This window comes from Doryrhamphus excisus, linkage group LG4 (genome assembly GCF_037039965.1).
Source record: "Doryrhamphus excisus strain RoL-2023G ecotype Guam linkage group LG4, RoL_Dexc_Guam_v1.1, whole genome shotgun sequence".
In the NCBI taxonomy this organism is placed as follows: domain Eukaryota; kingdom Metazoa; phylum Chordata; class Actinopteri; order Syngnathiformes; family Syngnathidae; genus Doryrhamphus; species Doryrhamphus excisus.
In genome coordinates this window covers 8434444-8451010 of record NC_136360.1, presented here as the reverse complement: position 1 = coordinate 8451010, position 16567 = coordinate 8434444, and the positions used below count along the sequence as shown (strand labels likewise).

At 45.0% G+C, this 16567-nt stretch overlaps 2 protein-coding genes across 3 annotated transcripts in view; both read left to right on the top strand.

Moving 5' to 3' along the window:
• Positions 1–12014, top strand: part of notch2 (notch receptor 2) — a 36545-nt gene extending 24531 nt beyond the window's left edge. Inside the window, exons 14-35 of the mRNA XM_058073435.2 lie at positions 53–245; positions 371–516; positions 604–717; positions 1117–1236; positions 1310–1462; positions 1537–1765; positions 2135–2336; positions 2504–2657; positions 2747–2931; positions 3022–3154; positions 3242–3493; positions 3575–3687; positions 4196–4731; positions 4808–5149; positions 5228–5370; positions 5460–5664; positions 6485–6569; positions 6657–6810; positions 6890–7209; positions 7304–7451; positions 7543–7640; positions 7892–12014. Coding sequence (XP_057929418.2) covers positions 53–245; positions 371–516; positions 604–717; positions 1117–1236; positions 1310–1462; positions 1537–1765; positions 2135–2336; positions 2504–2657; positions 2747–2931; positions 3022–3154; positions 3242–3493; positions 3575–3687; positions 4196–4731; positions 4808–5149; positions 5228–5370; positions 5460–5664; positions 6485–6569; positions 6657–6810; positions 6890–7209; positions 7304–7451; positions 7543–7640; positions 7892–9328 — 5462 coding nt within the window. The 3' untranslated portion in view covers positions 9329–12014. The remainder of the gene's footprint in view (positions 1–52; positions 246–370; positions 517–603; positions 718–1116; positions 1237–1309; positions 1463–1536; positions 1766–2134; positions 2337–2503; positions 2658–2746; positions 2932–3021; positions 3155–3241; positions 3494–3574; positions 3688–4195; positions 4732–4807; positions 5150–5227; positions 5371–5459; positions 5665–6484; positions 6570–6656; positions 6811–6889; positions 7210–7303; positions 7452–7542; positions 7641–7891) is intronic.
• Positions 12015–12970: 956 nt separating this feature from the next.
• Positions 12971–16360, top strand: slc35a3a (solute carrier family 35 member A3a). Of its 2 annotated transcripts, XM_078790072.1 has the most exons (9): positions 12971–13077; positions 13153–13309; positions 13389–13597; positions 13998–14152; positions 14554–14676; positions 14735–14912; positions 15450–15568; positions 15668–15801; positions 15881–16360. In XM_078790072.1, the coding sequence occupies exons 3-9, from the start codon at positions 13408–13410 to the stop codon at positions 15969–15971; spliced, it is 990 nt and encodes a 329-aa protein (XP_078646198.1). In that variant the 5' UTR covers positions 12971–13077; positions 13153–13309; positions 13389–13407; the 3' UTR covers positions 15972–16360. The 2 variants fall into 2 exon arrangements, with proteins under 2 accessions (XP_078646198.1, XP_057929697.1); XM_058073714.2 differs by lacking the exon at positions 12971–13077 and having other exon boundaries at positions 13159–13330.
• Positions 16361–16567: the final 207 nt, after the last annotated feature.

Here is a 16567-nt window from a genome sequence, read left to right as displayed (position 1 = left end):
AGAGAAATAACATATGTTACCTAACCCTGACCAGGACATTTTTCTCTAATAGGAATTAAATGTGATGTGGATATCAACGAGTGTGACTCCAATCCATGTATGAGTGGGGGGACCTGCATTGACAAGATTAATGCGTTCCACTGCCTATGCCCACCCAGCACCCATGGACCCCTGTGTCTCTCAGGGATCGACCACTGTGAACATCAGCCTTGTGTACATGGGCAATGTGTTGAACAGCAGCATGGGTAGGATGTCCTATGTTTGCTCTATTCTTAGTATTCCTCATTTTGGTCTGCTTTCCAGTAATTAATTCTAATTGGTTGATTGTGGTTACTTTCACGCTTTGATTCCCTTTTGTCTCTGCTTCAAGCTACCACTGTGAGTGTGAAGCCGGCTGGGTAGGACAACACTGCGAGCAGGAAAAGGACGAGTGCCAGCCTAATCCGTGCCAAAATGGTGGCTCTTGTGTGGACCGACATAATGGCTACACCTGTGTGTGCCAACCTGGATTCAGAGGTAGAAATGGTTACGTTTTTCAATGACATACATTAAAAAAAAACAAAACAAACAAAAACAAAACATTGCCTTACCCTCTGTTCTCAGGTGTGAACTGTGAGAAGAACATAGATGAATGTGCGTCAAATCCCTGTCAAAATCAAGGCTTTTGTATCGACAGAGTCAACGGTTACACTTGCCAGTGTAGTCCACCATTCACAGGTTAGTTTTCAAATTAGCATCTGGCATATAGTCTCTTATTCCCCTTTTCCACTGCACGTTACCTTACGCTGCCATTTTACTCAAAGACTACCATTACACTGTCGCAACAAAGTACCTGCTATCATGCTAACAATAGGGCAACGCCATGAGTGAAAGAGGCTTCTTCAGGTCATACATGGTACCATTTTTATTACATGGTCAGCCAGGGTTCCAGGCAGAACCATGTACGCATTGCTCATTGATTGACCAGATTTGTCATTGTCAAATTAGTTAAAAGATACAGAACTTCAAATTTTTCCTTTATATAATGGAGAACCTTATTCTCCTCCCTTCAGCCTTATGAAAGACAAAATTTCTGCTTGATCATTAAAGACTCTAAAGACTCTAATGTCCTCATAGGTAAAAACTGCAGAGAAGAGCTTGCCCCTTGTGCCTCTCATCCGTGCGAGAGGGGAGGAGTGTGTCGTCCAACTGCAGACTACACCTCCTACACCTGTCGATGTCCTGCTGGATGGCAAGGTATGTGTGCACTTCATGAGAGACATTTTCTGACGTCAAAATATTTAGTATGTATTCATCCATTCATTTCCAGGGCCACGTTGCAGTGAGGATGTAAATGAATGCAAAAAGAATCCCTGCAGGAACGGCGGACGCTGTGTAAACAGCCCAGGCAGCTACATGTGTAAATGTGAGCCTGGATACAGCGGACACAACTGTCAGACAGATGTGGACGATTGTTCACCCAGTGAGTTTGACCTCTGAGATCCAAATACATTCCATTGATTATCTGCACTGAATCCATCGTCTTCTGCTCTCCAGACCCATGCTTAAATGGAGGCTCTTGCATGGATGATGTTGGAGGTTTCGCCTGCAAGTGCCATCCAGGATTTGAAGGGGCCCGGTGCGAGACCGAGATTGACGAGTGTGACAGCCAACCCTGCTGGAATGGAGCCAACTGCCGGGATTATGTCAACAGCTTTGTTTGCGAATGTCGGCCAGGCTTTGATGGAATCCTGTGTGAACACAACATCCAGGAATGCACAGAAAGGTGAGCAGCTTCATATCATTTCCATTATTTTCATCATAGAAATGAAATGCAAAGACAAATGGTCAAACCCATGGCAAGCTCAATGACACTGATGTGTGTAAATAAGACCTCATTAAATGTATCGTTTCGCTCCTTTCACAAGTAATAGTGACATTGCATCAAGGAAATGATCAGAATGACTTAAAATAAGAGGAAATAATCCACAGAGTCAATGAAATTTTAGTGATACAGCAGACTAGAAGTGACAAGCAAAGTGCACAGGAATTATGCCAAAGTCTTGCACGGTACAAAATGGCCGAGTGTGAGTACCCCATTAAAAACGAGTGCCGATTTCACACACACACAATAATACCTTTTTTTTTCTTCCAGCTCTTGCCTGAATAACGGGTCGTGTATTGATGACATCAACACCTTTACATGTCGCTGCCGACCCGGTTTCTACGGCACATTCTGCGAATATGAACAAAACGAATGCGACTCCCAACCTTGTAAGAATGGCGGTGTCTGCACTGACGGCTTGGGTACCTACCGATGCACCTGCCCTGTGGGCTACAGTGGATACAATTGCCAGGTAACTGCCATTAGAAGTGAGACATGTTAGACCCCATTATTGAGAATAGATGATGATATAAATATGAGAAAAGACGTAGGTCGTATATTTAGGTCAATAGGGCATTTTTGCAATGCTGTGAAATAACTGCCCTCCAACTGAGCCATAATATATTTTAATGTTTGCAGAATTTTGTCAACTTGTGCAGCCGGGTGCGCTGTCACAACGGCGGCTCCTGCTCTCAGACAGCAACGTCTTGGACCTGTCATTGTCAAATGGGATGGACAGGGCGTTACTGTGACCTACCCAATATGTCTTGCCAGGACTTTGCTGCCAGGAATGGTGAGTGAATATCTATTTTACACCATGTACATGGTTGAAATTGTACACATTATTGAAATAATTGAATTTTTTTCCCTGGAACCCTGTAGGTCTGGAAGTGGAGAATGTTTGTAAAAACGCAGGGCGGTGTGTGAACGTAGGGAACTCCCACCAGTGCCAGTGCCAGCCAGGATACACAGGCAGCTATTGTGAAGACATGGTTGACGAATGCCAGTCCAATCCTTGTCGCAATGGAGCAACATGCAAGGATTATCAGAGTACATATGAATGTATTGTAAGTAGGTTTTTACTCTTTTATAGATATGCTTTCATCTTTAATTTAAATGAGTAACATGCATGCGTTATACTGGCTTTGTTTCTCTAGTGTAAGCCAGGCTATCAGGGGGTGAACTGTGAGTATGATGTTGACGAGTGCCACTCAAAGCCCTGTCTCCATGGGGGAACGTGCATCAACCTAATCAACCACTTCACCTGTGCCTGCCCACCTGGAACACAGGGTTAGCACACACATATTGAGAAATAAACTTGTGTTTGCTTTCAGAATAACATACCATGATGAATGACATGATCTGCTTGTTGTGTAGGGCTGCAGTGTGAAGTGAACGTGGATGACTGTGCACCCAGGCCGGGCTCATCGGAGCCTCGCTGTCTGAATGGGGGACAGTGTGTTGACGGCATAGGGCGTTATGCATGCTCCTGCCCTCCAGGATTTGTGGGGGAACACTGTGAGGGCGATCTGAACGAGTGCCTGTCTGCACCCTGCCACGCCCCCGGAAGCCTTGACTGTGTACAACTTATCAATGATTATCAGTGCCGCTGCCGCCTTGGATACACAGGTATATTCTTTTTTTTAGCATCTGCAGACTTTTGCATTAATTTCCCTCTAATGCAATGTGTCCCTTTTTGTCTTTCCTCAGGTCGTCATTGTGAATCCATGGTCGATTTGTGTCTGTCCAAGCCGTGCCATAACACTGGCGTCTGCTCCATGAACATGAGCTCTGTTCATGGCTACACCTGCTCCTGTCCTCCCGTAAGTTTTCTAATGACACTTCTTCCCAAAATTAAAGACAGAAAATATCACACATTTGAATGGGTGAGTGAATGATTGTCTATATGTTCCCTGCAATTCTCTGCCGACCAGTCCAGGGTGTACTTCGTCTCTCGCCCGAATAATCGCGACCCTAATGAGGATAAGCGGCATAGAAAATGAATGAATGATCAATAACACATTCCTAGTGAAAGATATTAAATATTACAGTTACTGTATGTAACAGTGACTTGCCTTCCTCTCTACTCACTCAATGCTTGTTTTTCTCCCGACTAACCTCTTCCACCTTTTAATTCTCATGCTTGCTTCAGAGGGTCAAACCACGGCAGAGGTATAGTTTTTTTTTGTTTGTTTTTTTTAATTGTAGCGCTGGTAACAATAACTTAGCCGGTGGTGTTATGTTTAATTTTTTAGCAAATCTAAACCTTTCTTTCCTGCAAGACACTATTGTCACTTTACAAATGTGTGAAAAATGTATTTCTATTTTTAGGGCTTTGCTGGCTTCAACTGTGGGGAACTGGAAGGCTACAGCTGTGCCAAGCTCCATTGTCAGAATGGTGGGAGCTGCGTTGAGTCACCAATCGGACAGCTCTACTGCCAGTGCCAGCCAGGCTTCAGCGGGCCACACTGTGAGGACAAGCAGACTTGCCCAGCTCCCTGCCAACATGGTGGAACCTGCATTAGCGACCCTTCCAACCCGTACCTGTACAGCTGCCGCTGCCCCACACACTTCTCAGGACGATACTGTGAGAACAAAGTGGCCGTGCCTCGCACGCCTTCCTGCCCATATGTTCAGTGTGAGCATCAGGCGGGGGATAAAGTGTGTGACACTCAGTGTAACAATCATGAATGTCAGTGGGATGGAGGAGACTGCTCGCTAAACTGGAACCAGCCTTGGGTGAACTGCACTGCCAATGTTCCTTGCTGGGACTACTTTAAAAATGGACGTTGCGACAAGGAGTGCGACAACCCCGGCTGCCTTTTTGACAGCTTTGAGTGCCAGGACAACACGCAGAGCACATGCAAGTACGTAACCCTTCTACTCAATTGATGCCACAAACTGTAGCGCCCAACCAACCACCATTTTACTGTGACTTCTCAGGTATGACAAGTACTGTGCAGACCACTACGGAAACCTAGTCTGCGACAGAAGCTGCAACACAGAGGCCTGTGGCTGGGACGGCCTAGACTGTGCCAGTGATACTCCAGCCAAAGTGATAGACGGCACCCTTGTTATTGTGGTTCGACTGCAGCCTAAGGAGTTGCTCGAGGACTTGGGTGGTTTCTTGCGGTCCCTGGGAGCCCTGCTACACACCAACCTGAAGGTGAAGTTTGATGAAAATAAGGAGCCAATGGTGTACCCATTCTACGGGCTGGAGGATGAACACGGACGGCGCCTCCAGAGAAGCAGAGGCAAGCGTGAGATGGAGAGAGAGGTTATTGGGTAAGGATGGTCCTGATTATTTTGTGTTGCATTTATTGACGATTGGAACTCATTCATTCACCTTTTTTCTTTTACCAGTTCTGTGGTGCACCTGCAAATTGACAACCGAGAATGTTCCCAGAAATCCGAAAACTGTTTCTCCAACACCAATGAAGCTGCTTCCTTCATTGCAGCAGCACACATCAAGGCTGACCTGCCCTATCCTCTAGTGTCTGTGAACAGTACGTACAGTAGGGTTGTTATTTTATTGTTTTTGTGGGAGTAAAACACGACACATCATTGCACTTCTACTGTTCTTTGTAATCCACAGGTGACCTGACGGGTACACCAGACAAATTGTTTCCCATGTATATGGTCGGCGTTGCAGTTGTTATCATTCTGCTTATTCTGGTGTTGGGGATGCTCGCGGCCAAGAGGAAGCATAAACATGGTCTGTTGTGGCTGCCTGATGGCTTCATGGCCGCGAAAAATGACAAGAGGAGAGAACCTGTTGGGCAAGATGACTTTGACATGACGTGAGTAGATGCTTGATGTACTGTAATTGTGTGTGTTGTTGGGGTTATAGCCCTCGCATTTCAGCAATCATTTTATTATATCTTCTCACGGGACAATATGATGAGAAAAAAAAAACTTGGTTATACTTTAGAGTAGGTGGTGAACAGCTTTTATAACAGTATAGATAAACTATCCAATAAAAATGAGTCAACATACAGGTGCTATTGTCTAAATAGCTAGCAACATAGGTGCGTACAACTCAGAGTGAACAACTTGTGTCAAGAGTGTGAATATTTATTCTTAGCACCATTGTTCTAGCCTACTTTAGTCCTCTTGGGCGTGGCTGCTAAATTGGATTCAGGTATGGGGAGACATACTTGGTCACTCCCATTGCCTTCACCTTCCTTAGCAAGGCACTTGTCATCTTTGAGGTTTCTGGAAAACTGGCCCAGTTTGCTTCAGAATGTCACAGTACATGCTGAAATTTATGGGACCCTCAATGAACCGCAGCTCCCCAATGTTGGCAGCACTCATGCAGCCCCAGACCACTACTATCATCCTGTTTGACTGTAGGCAATACACAATTATCTTGCTGCTCATTTGTGTTGCCAACTTTTTTACAGTAGACAAGAATGGCTGTGTGTTTACTTGTTTTCGTGAATAAAAGTCTGTACTACTATACAATGACTAGGGGGAGAAGTTTAATTTCTGTAGTGTTGCCTTTTGAGAAAGTATGTAATGCAAGTGGGCTGCTAAAATTTGACTTTTCTTATGTACATTTACATAAACTATGGGAGGAACACATTTATTGGCTTACAATAAGCGTTTTCTCTCATCCAGAAACTTCAAGACTCAGGACGGAGCCATTGATGGATGTCAGGGTCAGAGGTGGTTGGAGGATGAGGTTCCAGCAAAGATTCCAAGGGTAAGAAACTATGTTTTAAAAAACATAAAGGGGAAAGTCAGGTGGGATTGGTGCAGTCAATCACTTTTTTCATGTTGCATTTTGTAGACTGAAGGCAAGCCCTTGCTATCTATTTCTCCGGACGGAGGGGTTGATCAAAGGGAGTGGACCCTGCAACATCGCAAGGCGGCTGATGTCATACTAACCCCACCACAGGCAGACTTGGATACAGACTGTCTGGACGTCAATGTAAAGGGGCCTGGTAAGAAAGATTTCAAGTCTTAAAGCCATCAATAGTCAGCAATACCTTTTCAGAATTTATAACTTTGCTCCTCTCCTAGATGGCTTTACCCCACTGATGCTGGCTTCTCTGCGTAATGGCGGAGGCCCCGACTGCTCAATGCATTTAGATGAGGAGGAGGAGAGTGGAGGAGATGAGCCAGGGCCGAGTGTCATCTCTGACCTGATTGCTCAGGGTGCTTCACTCATGGCCCAGACTGATCGCACGGGAGAGACGGCACTCCACCTGGCCGCACGCTACGCGAGGGCTGACGCTGCCAAGAGGCTGCTGGATGCTGGTGCTGATCCCAATGCCCATGACAACATGGGAAGAACCCCCTTGCACGCTGCTGTGGCCGCAGATGCACAGGGAGTCTTTCAGGTGAGAAGACTTTCCAAGCAGAAGTATGACTTACTCAAAGTCTAACTGTGCATTGGATGTCTGTTACTCAATAATTTCTCTCTCTTCATTTTAGATACTGATTCGCAATCGTGCAACAGATCTGGATGCCCGAATGAATGATGGCACGACGCCGCTAGTGCTAGCAGCCAGGTTGGCTGTGGAGGGCATGGTGGAAGAGTTGATCCATTGCCATGCTGACATCAATGCTGTCGATGACCATGGTCAGTAATACACAAGTCAAGCAGTGATTTTTATAATTTCCTTTATTTATTTGGCAGCCATTGGAGTGTTCTCAACATCCTATTATTTCAGGCAAGTCCGCTCTTCACTGGGCTGCAGCAGTTAACAACGTAGAGGCGACTCTTGTGCTCTTGAAGAATGGAGCCAACCGTGACATGCAAGACAATAAGGTCTGTTCAAATATAATTTTGTGGTGCCTTCATGTCCACACAAATGATTCACAATCTGGTGTATGCCAAATCAATAGTTTAGGGGAAATTACAACTGCTGGAAAAATTGTCTGTTGGCAAAATCAATTCATCAATCAATTCTGTGCAATTGGCTGAATATATGTTTTTGTTATGACCTTATCTCGTGTTTAAAATGAAATGTGATGTTTCATAAAATATATTAATGGAAATAAACACATTTTTCCATTTAGGAGGAGACCCCACTGTTTCTGGCAGCCAGGGAGGGCAGCTTTGAAGCAGCTCAGGTGCTCCTTGACCACTACTCCAATCGTGACATCACTGATCACCTGGATCGGCTGCCCAGAGACACAGCTCAAGAAAGAATGCATCACGACATCGTCCGCTTACTGGACCAGTACAATTTGGTTCACAGCCCCCACAACGGGTCCAATCACATGGGAGGGAACTCCTCAGTGATGTGCGGAGCCAATGGAGCTGGCTTTATCGGTATGCGACCTGGGCCGCAGGGGAAAAAGAGCCGCAGGGGTGGGGCAAAGATGGGAGGTGTTGGCGGGGGTGTCAAGGAGCCGAAAGACATGAAAGCAAAACGAAGAAAGAAGCCTGCCGGAGGAGAGGGGGCAGCTGCAGGTGCTGGAGGAGGAAATGGTGGTAGTGGTGGCGGTGGCAGCGGCGTAAATGGTGTGAAGGCAGCAATTCCAGAGAGCTCTGTCACCATGTCACCTGTTGACTCCCTGGAATCTCCACACTCATACACAGGTGACGTGTCTGTCTCCGCCTCCGCTTCCACCACTGCCAACTCGCCTCCCCTCCTGAGCAGCCCAGGCACCCGACCAATGCTGCCGCCTGTCAGCCACATGCTTGGCCAGCAGCAGCAGGCCTGGGTGGGCATGACCAAGCACAGCTACAGCAGCCACATGTTCGGCCTTGTGCCACACCAAATAGGGGGGTCCCACCGAAGCATGGCTCAGCACCACAGCCAGGGCCCCATGCTGACCCCCATGAATGTCACCATGAGCAGGGAGCAGCTGCCCCCCATTGTCACCTTCCAGATGATGGCCCCAGGGGGTGGACAGGCAATGCTGAAGCAGCCTCAGCAGGGCCGCTTGCAGGTTACCCAGGCACAGCCGCAGAACCCCAATGCAGGTCACTCCCAGCCGGGGCCAGGCCACCTCCACTGCAGCCAGGGGATGATGTACCAGATGCCTGAGCAGATGAGCATGGCGCACGGGCTCTCCCACCCGATGCAGCACCCCCACACCGTCACCCACGGGGGGCTCGAGGGCCAACCTCGACCGCTGCCTTCATATCCGCCCATGCAGAGCCCTGTGGATAAGTACCCCACACCACCCTCCCAGCACAGCTTCACCCCGGCTGGATCCGAGGGCACCACCCCCGGCCACTCTGCGCACCCTCCCAGCGAGCACCCCTATCTCACCCCCTCTCCCGAATCTCCTGACCCTTGGTCATCCTCTTCTCCACACTCCAACTCGGACTGGTCTGACGTCACCACTAGCCCCACCCCTCTGGGGAACGCCCACCATACACTGCCCTCGGCCCACCACACACACATTCCAGAGCAGGTGCAGCTGCAGGCGCAATCGCAGCAGCAGCAAGTGCAGCAGACCTCCCAGCAGCCTACGCTTGGAAGTAGGCAAGTGTTTGCATAGGCTAGAAAAAGCAACACAGTGACTTTGGGGTTTTGTGTGCTCTCGCACATGGTAATGCCTTTTTTGTTCCCCTTGTATGTTAGCCTTCTCTTTTTGCACTTACGAAAACTTGTATATACTGTAGTTCTTAAAATTTCACTGAGCTAGAAATTAAATGTCTATACCAAAAAGAAAGCATGGATGCAAGCTAAAATCTCATCTCTGACTTCTGATTTACTTAAAGGGGACGTATTATGCTCATTTTTCGGCCCTTTGTATTGTTGTGGACTCCTATAGAGCAGCTACACATGATGACCAGTACAGAGAGCTTTCTAGATCTTCCAGAATCTGCACCTATTGAAGCTCTTTCTTTGGATTTCATGCTTCCTGCGAAAACAGTCTGCTTTAAAGTATTTCAACCATGGCCCGCCTCCAAGCACGACCACTCCACTGTGGTTGGTCACACTCCCAAGTGCTCAGCAGGACTTCCACCAAACCAATTTTGGAGTTGATAAACGATGTAGGAGTTGACACTGATAAATTGCTACTTAGTGCTTGCTCTTCTGACTCTTTGACACGACCAAAAGGAAACTTGGAAAGGCCCAGTTGCCAAGTTTGTTGGCGAGTCCAGCTGCATGCTGGACCCCGTTCACAAAACAATGCAGTGTGAAATGCTGTTGACAGTTGTGCCTGATGGTGGTGTCTTTATGAATTTTAAACAAATGTAGCTTTCCCTTACACCCAAAGAAACACTTCCTGCGAGCCAATGTAATCACAGAAGCAAAACTGGGGGGAGGGCAGAGACTGTATCTTGCCTACAGCATACACCCATATAAGGAAGCCTATCGGTGACATCACAAACTCCCAGTTTTACAACGCCCTCTGAAACCCAGCGTTCAGAACCATTCCAAATTTCTTTCAGGGCTGACTTTCAAATGTGCAAACCTCATTAACTGAAACTTTGGCATCGTTTAACACGAGAATACAACTACATTTATAGGTCAGAAAAGTGGGAAAAGCATTTTAGGTCCCCTTTAGGTTACCTTTGACACTCACAAATGAACTTCATTAAGGACTCGGCGATGACCTCATGCAGAGTCGGTACTGTTTGTTTCTTTCTGCCACATGCTAGCATATTTAATGCCAATATGTTGAAACCACTCTCTGTTGGCTGCTTTAAAACCCAAGAACTGTTCTGTCTAAAAATGTTACAATCTTCCATGTGCACAAAGAAAGGTTACAGATTAGATTAGCTCGAAATACAATGTTACAGCTCATTACGTTGTTTGTATTGAACATTTTTGTTTGTTGCTCATCAAAATTATCTAAATTGACAGAAAAAATACTTTCATTATAATGCTTGGATATTATTTTATTTTCTGTTACAAAAATAATAATAATAGCTTGATGGGCTTAATGGAAAAAAAAGAAAGAATCTTCACAGGTTTAGTGTGTTTTTACACAGACGCACAGCACAATCTGCTTGTAAAGTCTGAGATTTTCTAAGACTTGTGAGAAAATGTCAGTTTCTGTGTTTTCGTTGGAATACTGTAAAGCGGGGCCAGTTCTACACTGGGGCAGTGCCCCTAATAAATAAATGCTCCCTCCCCCTCCCAAAAATTTAATTGTAGAAGTTAAAACTCCACCAGAAACGGGGCAAGACTATAGCGTTGCATCATGGTTCCTTCGCATACTAACAGTTATTGGATGTTTACTGAGGGGATGGGAGAGGATCTGGGCAGTGAAGACACTTTGATGAAACAGAAAGCGACCCATTAGGCAACTAATAATTAACAACTAAAAACAAACGTTAATATAACATCTTTGTAATATATTTGTTCAATCAACTGGTTTATTAGTTAACAAATAGCAGTTTTCCCCAGTGGGCGCTTGCATGTAACAGACTGACAGGAGTTGAGTCTTTAGGTGGGATGTCGGCCCGATCTCAGGGTAGAGGCCTGACAAAGTACAATCCACTTCTCCAGTTTGAGTGCTGGACATGTTAGCAACTCCCAAAAGCACTTATCAAAAAATGTGTTGGTGCATGATGTGTATACATAATGCCCCCTTCACATTTCCGACTGCCCATATGCTGAATGTGCATGCCTAGAACCGGCCCTGCTGGACACACTTCCAGAATCATCCTGAATGTTACTAAAGTGCATCTTCGTTTTTGTTTACTGCCTGTTTTTTTTCTACAAGTTTCTTACAAATTGATATAATCTTTTTTTGTTTGCTTAAATACAATCATTGTATGTGCTTCTTTTGTTGTTGTTGTTATGATACATAGTAAGCCACATCTGAAAGCTAAAATCAAAGTATTTTGTGACTTTGTGTGATTTAAACACAAATCCTTCACAGTTAAAACTTAAACCAACCAAATTCTAATTTTGCTCAGCCAAAAAAAAGTACCTTTTAGTCAAATAGTAAATTGTGATGTCACACATTTTTATACAATGGATGCTGTCTTTAAAAGATGACATGCTTTGCAGTTTGACTAAACACATTGATAAATCGAGTGTATTTCTGCACGGAGCTCAAGCAAAGGTGTGTTTCTAAGATGTGTATATAAATGTTTCTTTTTGTTACGTAAATACCATATGAAGTAGTTGTCGCCATTGTTTTTGTAAGTTAGAACTAAAACTATTGTTGGAACAGAAAATAATCAACCAAGTATGTCTTCTGAAATAAAGCTCAGATCATCATAGATATGTGCATATACTTTGTTGTTTTTCATTATCTCACTCTCTTTATGTACTCATTTAATTAATGTTGTAAATTCTATACTCTTCATCCACAGTAAGGCAATTTGCAATTGAAATGATTATTACAATTAAGATTATTATTGCCAAAAGCAACACTGTTGCTGCCAATAGAGCAAGGGTTGACTACTGTTAGCGTACAGGCCACACAGCTAGGAGACCGGAGTTCAATTCCATCCTCGGCCATCTCTGTGTGGAGTTTGCATTGTCCATAGGTATGAATGTGAGTGTGAATGGTTGTTTGTCTTTTTGTGCCCTGTGATTGGCTGGCGACCAGTCCAGGGTGTACCCCGCTCTCGCCTGAAGACACTTGGGATAGGCTCCAGCAACGCCCGCGACCCTCGTGAAGATAAGCGGTAAAAAATGAATGAATGAATGAACGAATGAATGAATGAATGTACTGAATTCTAGAAAGATGTACCCCGTGGTGAGCAATAGGTGGCAGTGTTAATAAAGTGTTTTGTTGTGTCGAAGTACGCAATTGTAATTTGAAAGCTAACAGGCTGAGTACTCATGCAAGGACTGCTCTGACATATACATCTGCTAACATTGTATAAGTTAATATTTCATATTGCAGTTTGTTCCTGGTGCACAGCTCAAAATGTGAGCAAATTTAGCGTATTCCCTCGGCTGAAAAAAATATATTTAACAGGGAATGCTAGCGAATCGGTGTGTTCTCAAAGCAGCCACTCGCGTCATAGTGCTTTTGAAATAATTATTGGGCCCACTTCCACCAGTTTTTCTATAAATTGTACTGTTAGAAACTGATCGGTCGCATACAGTGGTCTTTATATGAGCTGCTTATGGTTAATACGCGCAGGGATTTTGTGAGAGTGATTCGACGCCGTACACTAGCAATAAAGAAACACCTATGAGTCGTGCAGTTCGCTTACCAAACAGCCGGTGGTGCCCTACGGGCAAGAAGCAACGAAGAAGAATGTGTACACGGAAGTGATTCTTACTTTTCAGAAGCCTTTGTACCAGTCCAGTCCGCAGTTTGTTACAATGGTAAGCTAAGTTACGATGACGTTTCACTGCGTGAGGGTAACAATGTGCCTTTTTCCGCGGATGGTCGATGCCCAGCACCGGGTCGACGAACGACAGGACGTGAAATTGCGGCTGTTTTGACAGCTGAAGCTCCACTAGCTTGTCTGTGTGGACACTTGCTGAGGGCAAGACAAGAACTAAGCTCGCATTTATCCTCAAGGAACACGTATTGTTCCTATTTACGTCGTTTTAGGTATAAACGAATACATTAAAGGTAAGAGAACCTTCTGTCTCCTGTCTTAATTTGTTGTAATCATTGCGCCACTTTTCAGCTTCTACAGAGCGGCGACAATGGCTACTTTCCGGCTAAAGTACCTCTCTCTGGGGGTGCTGGTGTTCCAGACCACCTCTTTGGTGCTTATCATGCGATACTCCCGCACCCTGCAGGCCGAGGGCCCGCGGTACCTGGCCTCCTCTGCAGTGGTGGTAGCAGAGGTCATGAAGATCATCATCTGTTTGCTGCTCGTCTTTAAAGAACATAGTGAGTGCCTTTAAGATATTACAACACGTCATAAGTTCCCCTTCAAGTTGATGCATTTGTTAAAACCTTTTAGAAGTGTCAACAGTGTTAGTAGTACTAAGTAATAGCAGTAGTACTATTTGAGAGTAGAGTAGATTTGATTTAATGAAGACTGCATTAGTAGTTGAGGGTGTAGTACTAAATAGTGTCATTGTAGTTGTGGAGAAAGTTGGTGTATATGGTATATACTTGTAGTTCATTTAGAGTTTAGTAGTAATAGTTGAGTGTTTAGAAGCAAATTGTGTTGTAGTTGAAGATCTAGCAATGTATAGAGAGTGACATCTGGCCTCAGCTATTGAATTGAATGACAAAAATACAATAGGACTTGTGACAGTCCTCATGTTGCAATGTCCCTCTTTAGGCTACAGCGTGCGAGCTTTAAACAGCGTTCTCCGGCAGGAAATTGCCTACAAACCCATAGAAACATTGAAGCTGGCCATTCCATCCGGCATCTACACCCTGCAGAACAACCTGCTCTACATCGCTCTGTCCAACTTGGATGCCGCCACCTACCAGGTACCACATCAGAATCGTCAATTCTTAAAAACACTTAACTCATTCAATCCCAGCTATTTTTTAAAAAGACATCCCTCTCAATACTGGACATTTTTATTACTTTAACTGAATTTTCACAGCACACAGACAATTGTGTTCTAGAGCTATTTAAACATGGTAATAACTTTAAAAATTCCCTTCAGCCACCTTGTGGCTGTTTTTGTGACTTAAAACTGCACCAAACATGCCCACCTCTATTGTGCAGATGCGTCATCACCTCTTTTTGCCTCTTGCGCAAAAAAATGTATAAATACGTCTTTGGGGTTAGACGTTCAGGTCGTAAAGAAACAGCATGAATACTTTTTTAGTAGCAAATTAGTTATTTATTATTGTTGCTCACATGTGGCGCTTTCTCTCACCAGGTCACCTACCAACTAAAGATCCTGACCACAGCTCTGTTTTCTGTGTCCATGCTGGGTCGTAGGCTGGGTGTCTACCAATGGCTGTCTTTGCTCATCCTCATGGCTGGAGTGGCTCTTGTGCAGGTACAGTAATGGTTAATACATTTTCAGGCCCAACAACTAATTTGAAAGGTATTTACAGTGGCCATCTGAATCATCGCTGGGCCCGGAGAAGGAGGCCGCCGTGTCCTCAGGCTCTCAGTTTGTGGGCGTCGCAGCGGTTCTGGTGGCGTGTTGCTCCAGCGGCTTTGCTGGCGTCTACTTTGAGAAGATCCTAAAGGAGAGCAAACAGAGCGTCTGGATCCGCAACATTCAGCTAGGTCAGTGAAAGTCAGGTCAGAAAATGCAACTTTTGTCCATGCATGAATGGTTTCGCTCTTCTATGGTGCCAAATGACTTGTGATACAGTTGAGTGGGTCCTCCATTCCATCCAGGTGTAATGATGATCACGTACATTATTGATCTTTTCTATCCCCTCCTGCTCCAGTACGGCTGCTCCAAATTTAAAACATAAAATCTTGTCAAATGAAAATCTGCCCCAATGGCTCGACAGGACAAAAAGCCCATTCCCATTTATTGAAAATATGTGGTATTAAGTCAAAGTTATTTTGGTTGAGTGTGGCTCTGTTTTGGAGGATGTGATGAAGGTGTAGTCGTTGCTTCACAGTTTTCCACCATATTCCGGGTTGGAATACAAGTGAACAGGGAGATGAGGTTGAATGAAATAATTGTCCAGTGGAACAACTTGGAAGTCATTGTCGTGAAACAGGTTGACTTTGGAGGTTACAGTGTTTGGATGAATGAAGTTAGCATATTTACGTATACTCACATTCATTAATTTTGTTTTTTTATTGCAGGGATGTTTGGCTTTGTGTTTGGCTTGGCCGGGATGCTGTCCTTTGAAGGTGATAAAGTACTGGAATTGGGAATGTTCCAGGGATACAACACAGTCACCTGGACAGTTGTCACGCTGCAGGTCAGTCTCAACCCAACCACTGTCATGGAGCACTTTACTCCATGCATCCGCCCACGGGGGAGACCTCCACACGGGTCCATCTTGTTTGTTTTCCCTTAGGCGCTGGGTGGTCTGGTCATAGCAGCGGTCATCAAGTATGCTGACAATATTCTCAAAGGCTTCGCCACGTCGCTCTCCATCATCCTGTCCACGCTTATTTCATACTTCTGGTTACAGGACTTTGAGCCCACAGGGTACAGGAAGCATGCCAAACGCCGCCACCTTTTCCCTTTTACTTTACTCTGTCTGATTTATTTTGTCATCTTTTGCTAGTGTTTTCTTCTCTGGAGCCATCCTCGTCATCATGGCCACATTTCTCTACGGCTACGAAGGCAAGGTGGCCCCCAATCCCAGCAGGGCGTGAGATGGGACAGCAGGACTTTTGTGTTGAAGAAGACAAAATGAGGTTATGGGAAGTGGTGAGGGAAAAGGGGGTGGGGGTGTCTTGTGTTTTGTTGTTGATGTTTTTGTTAGAGGCTGGAGAATTGATCAGGTTGGCGAGGAAGAATTTAAAGGAAACAAAAACACAATGCTGTTTACACCCAAAGTGCCTCTTCTACTCAGACAGCCGACCAGTTTGAGCATCAGTCACTTTACTGTCACATCATTCCATTTTTGGCAATAAAAACTCTCTAGCCCTGGCAGCCTTATTTGTGCTGAGCATAGAGGACTTGCTATACCAACGCAACTTTGAGCTACGCAGAGGCATAGGGGGCCCACAAGGGGGTGCTCCAGGACTCTTACCAGAAACTATGAAACTATAAAACTATTATTAACCCCTTAGCGTTCCCATGGCTATCATGTTAGAAAAACGTGTTAACTAAGAAATTATTCAGTTTACTAATATTAAATCCTACTTGGTGGAAATTCACTTGTGGTCGGGTCCGGAACCACCAAACCTCGTTGAACGACGATTAACTGTAAATGCAACAATATTTGAAGCCTCTCATGATTCCAACT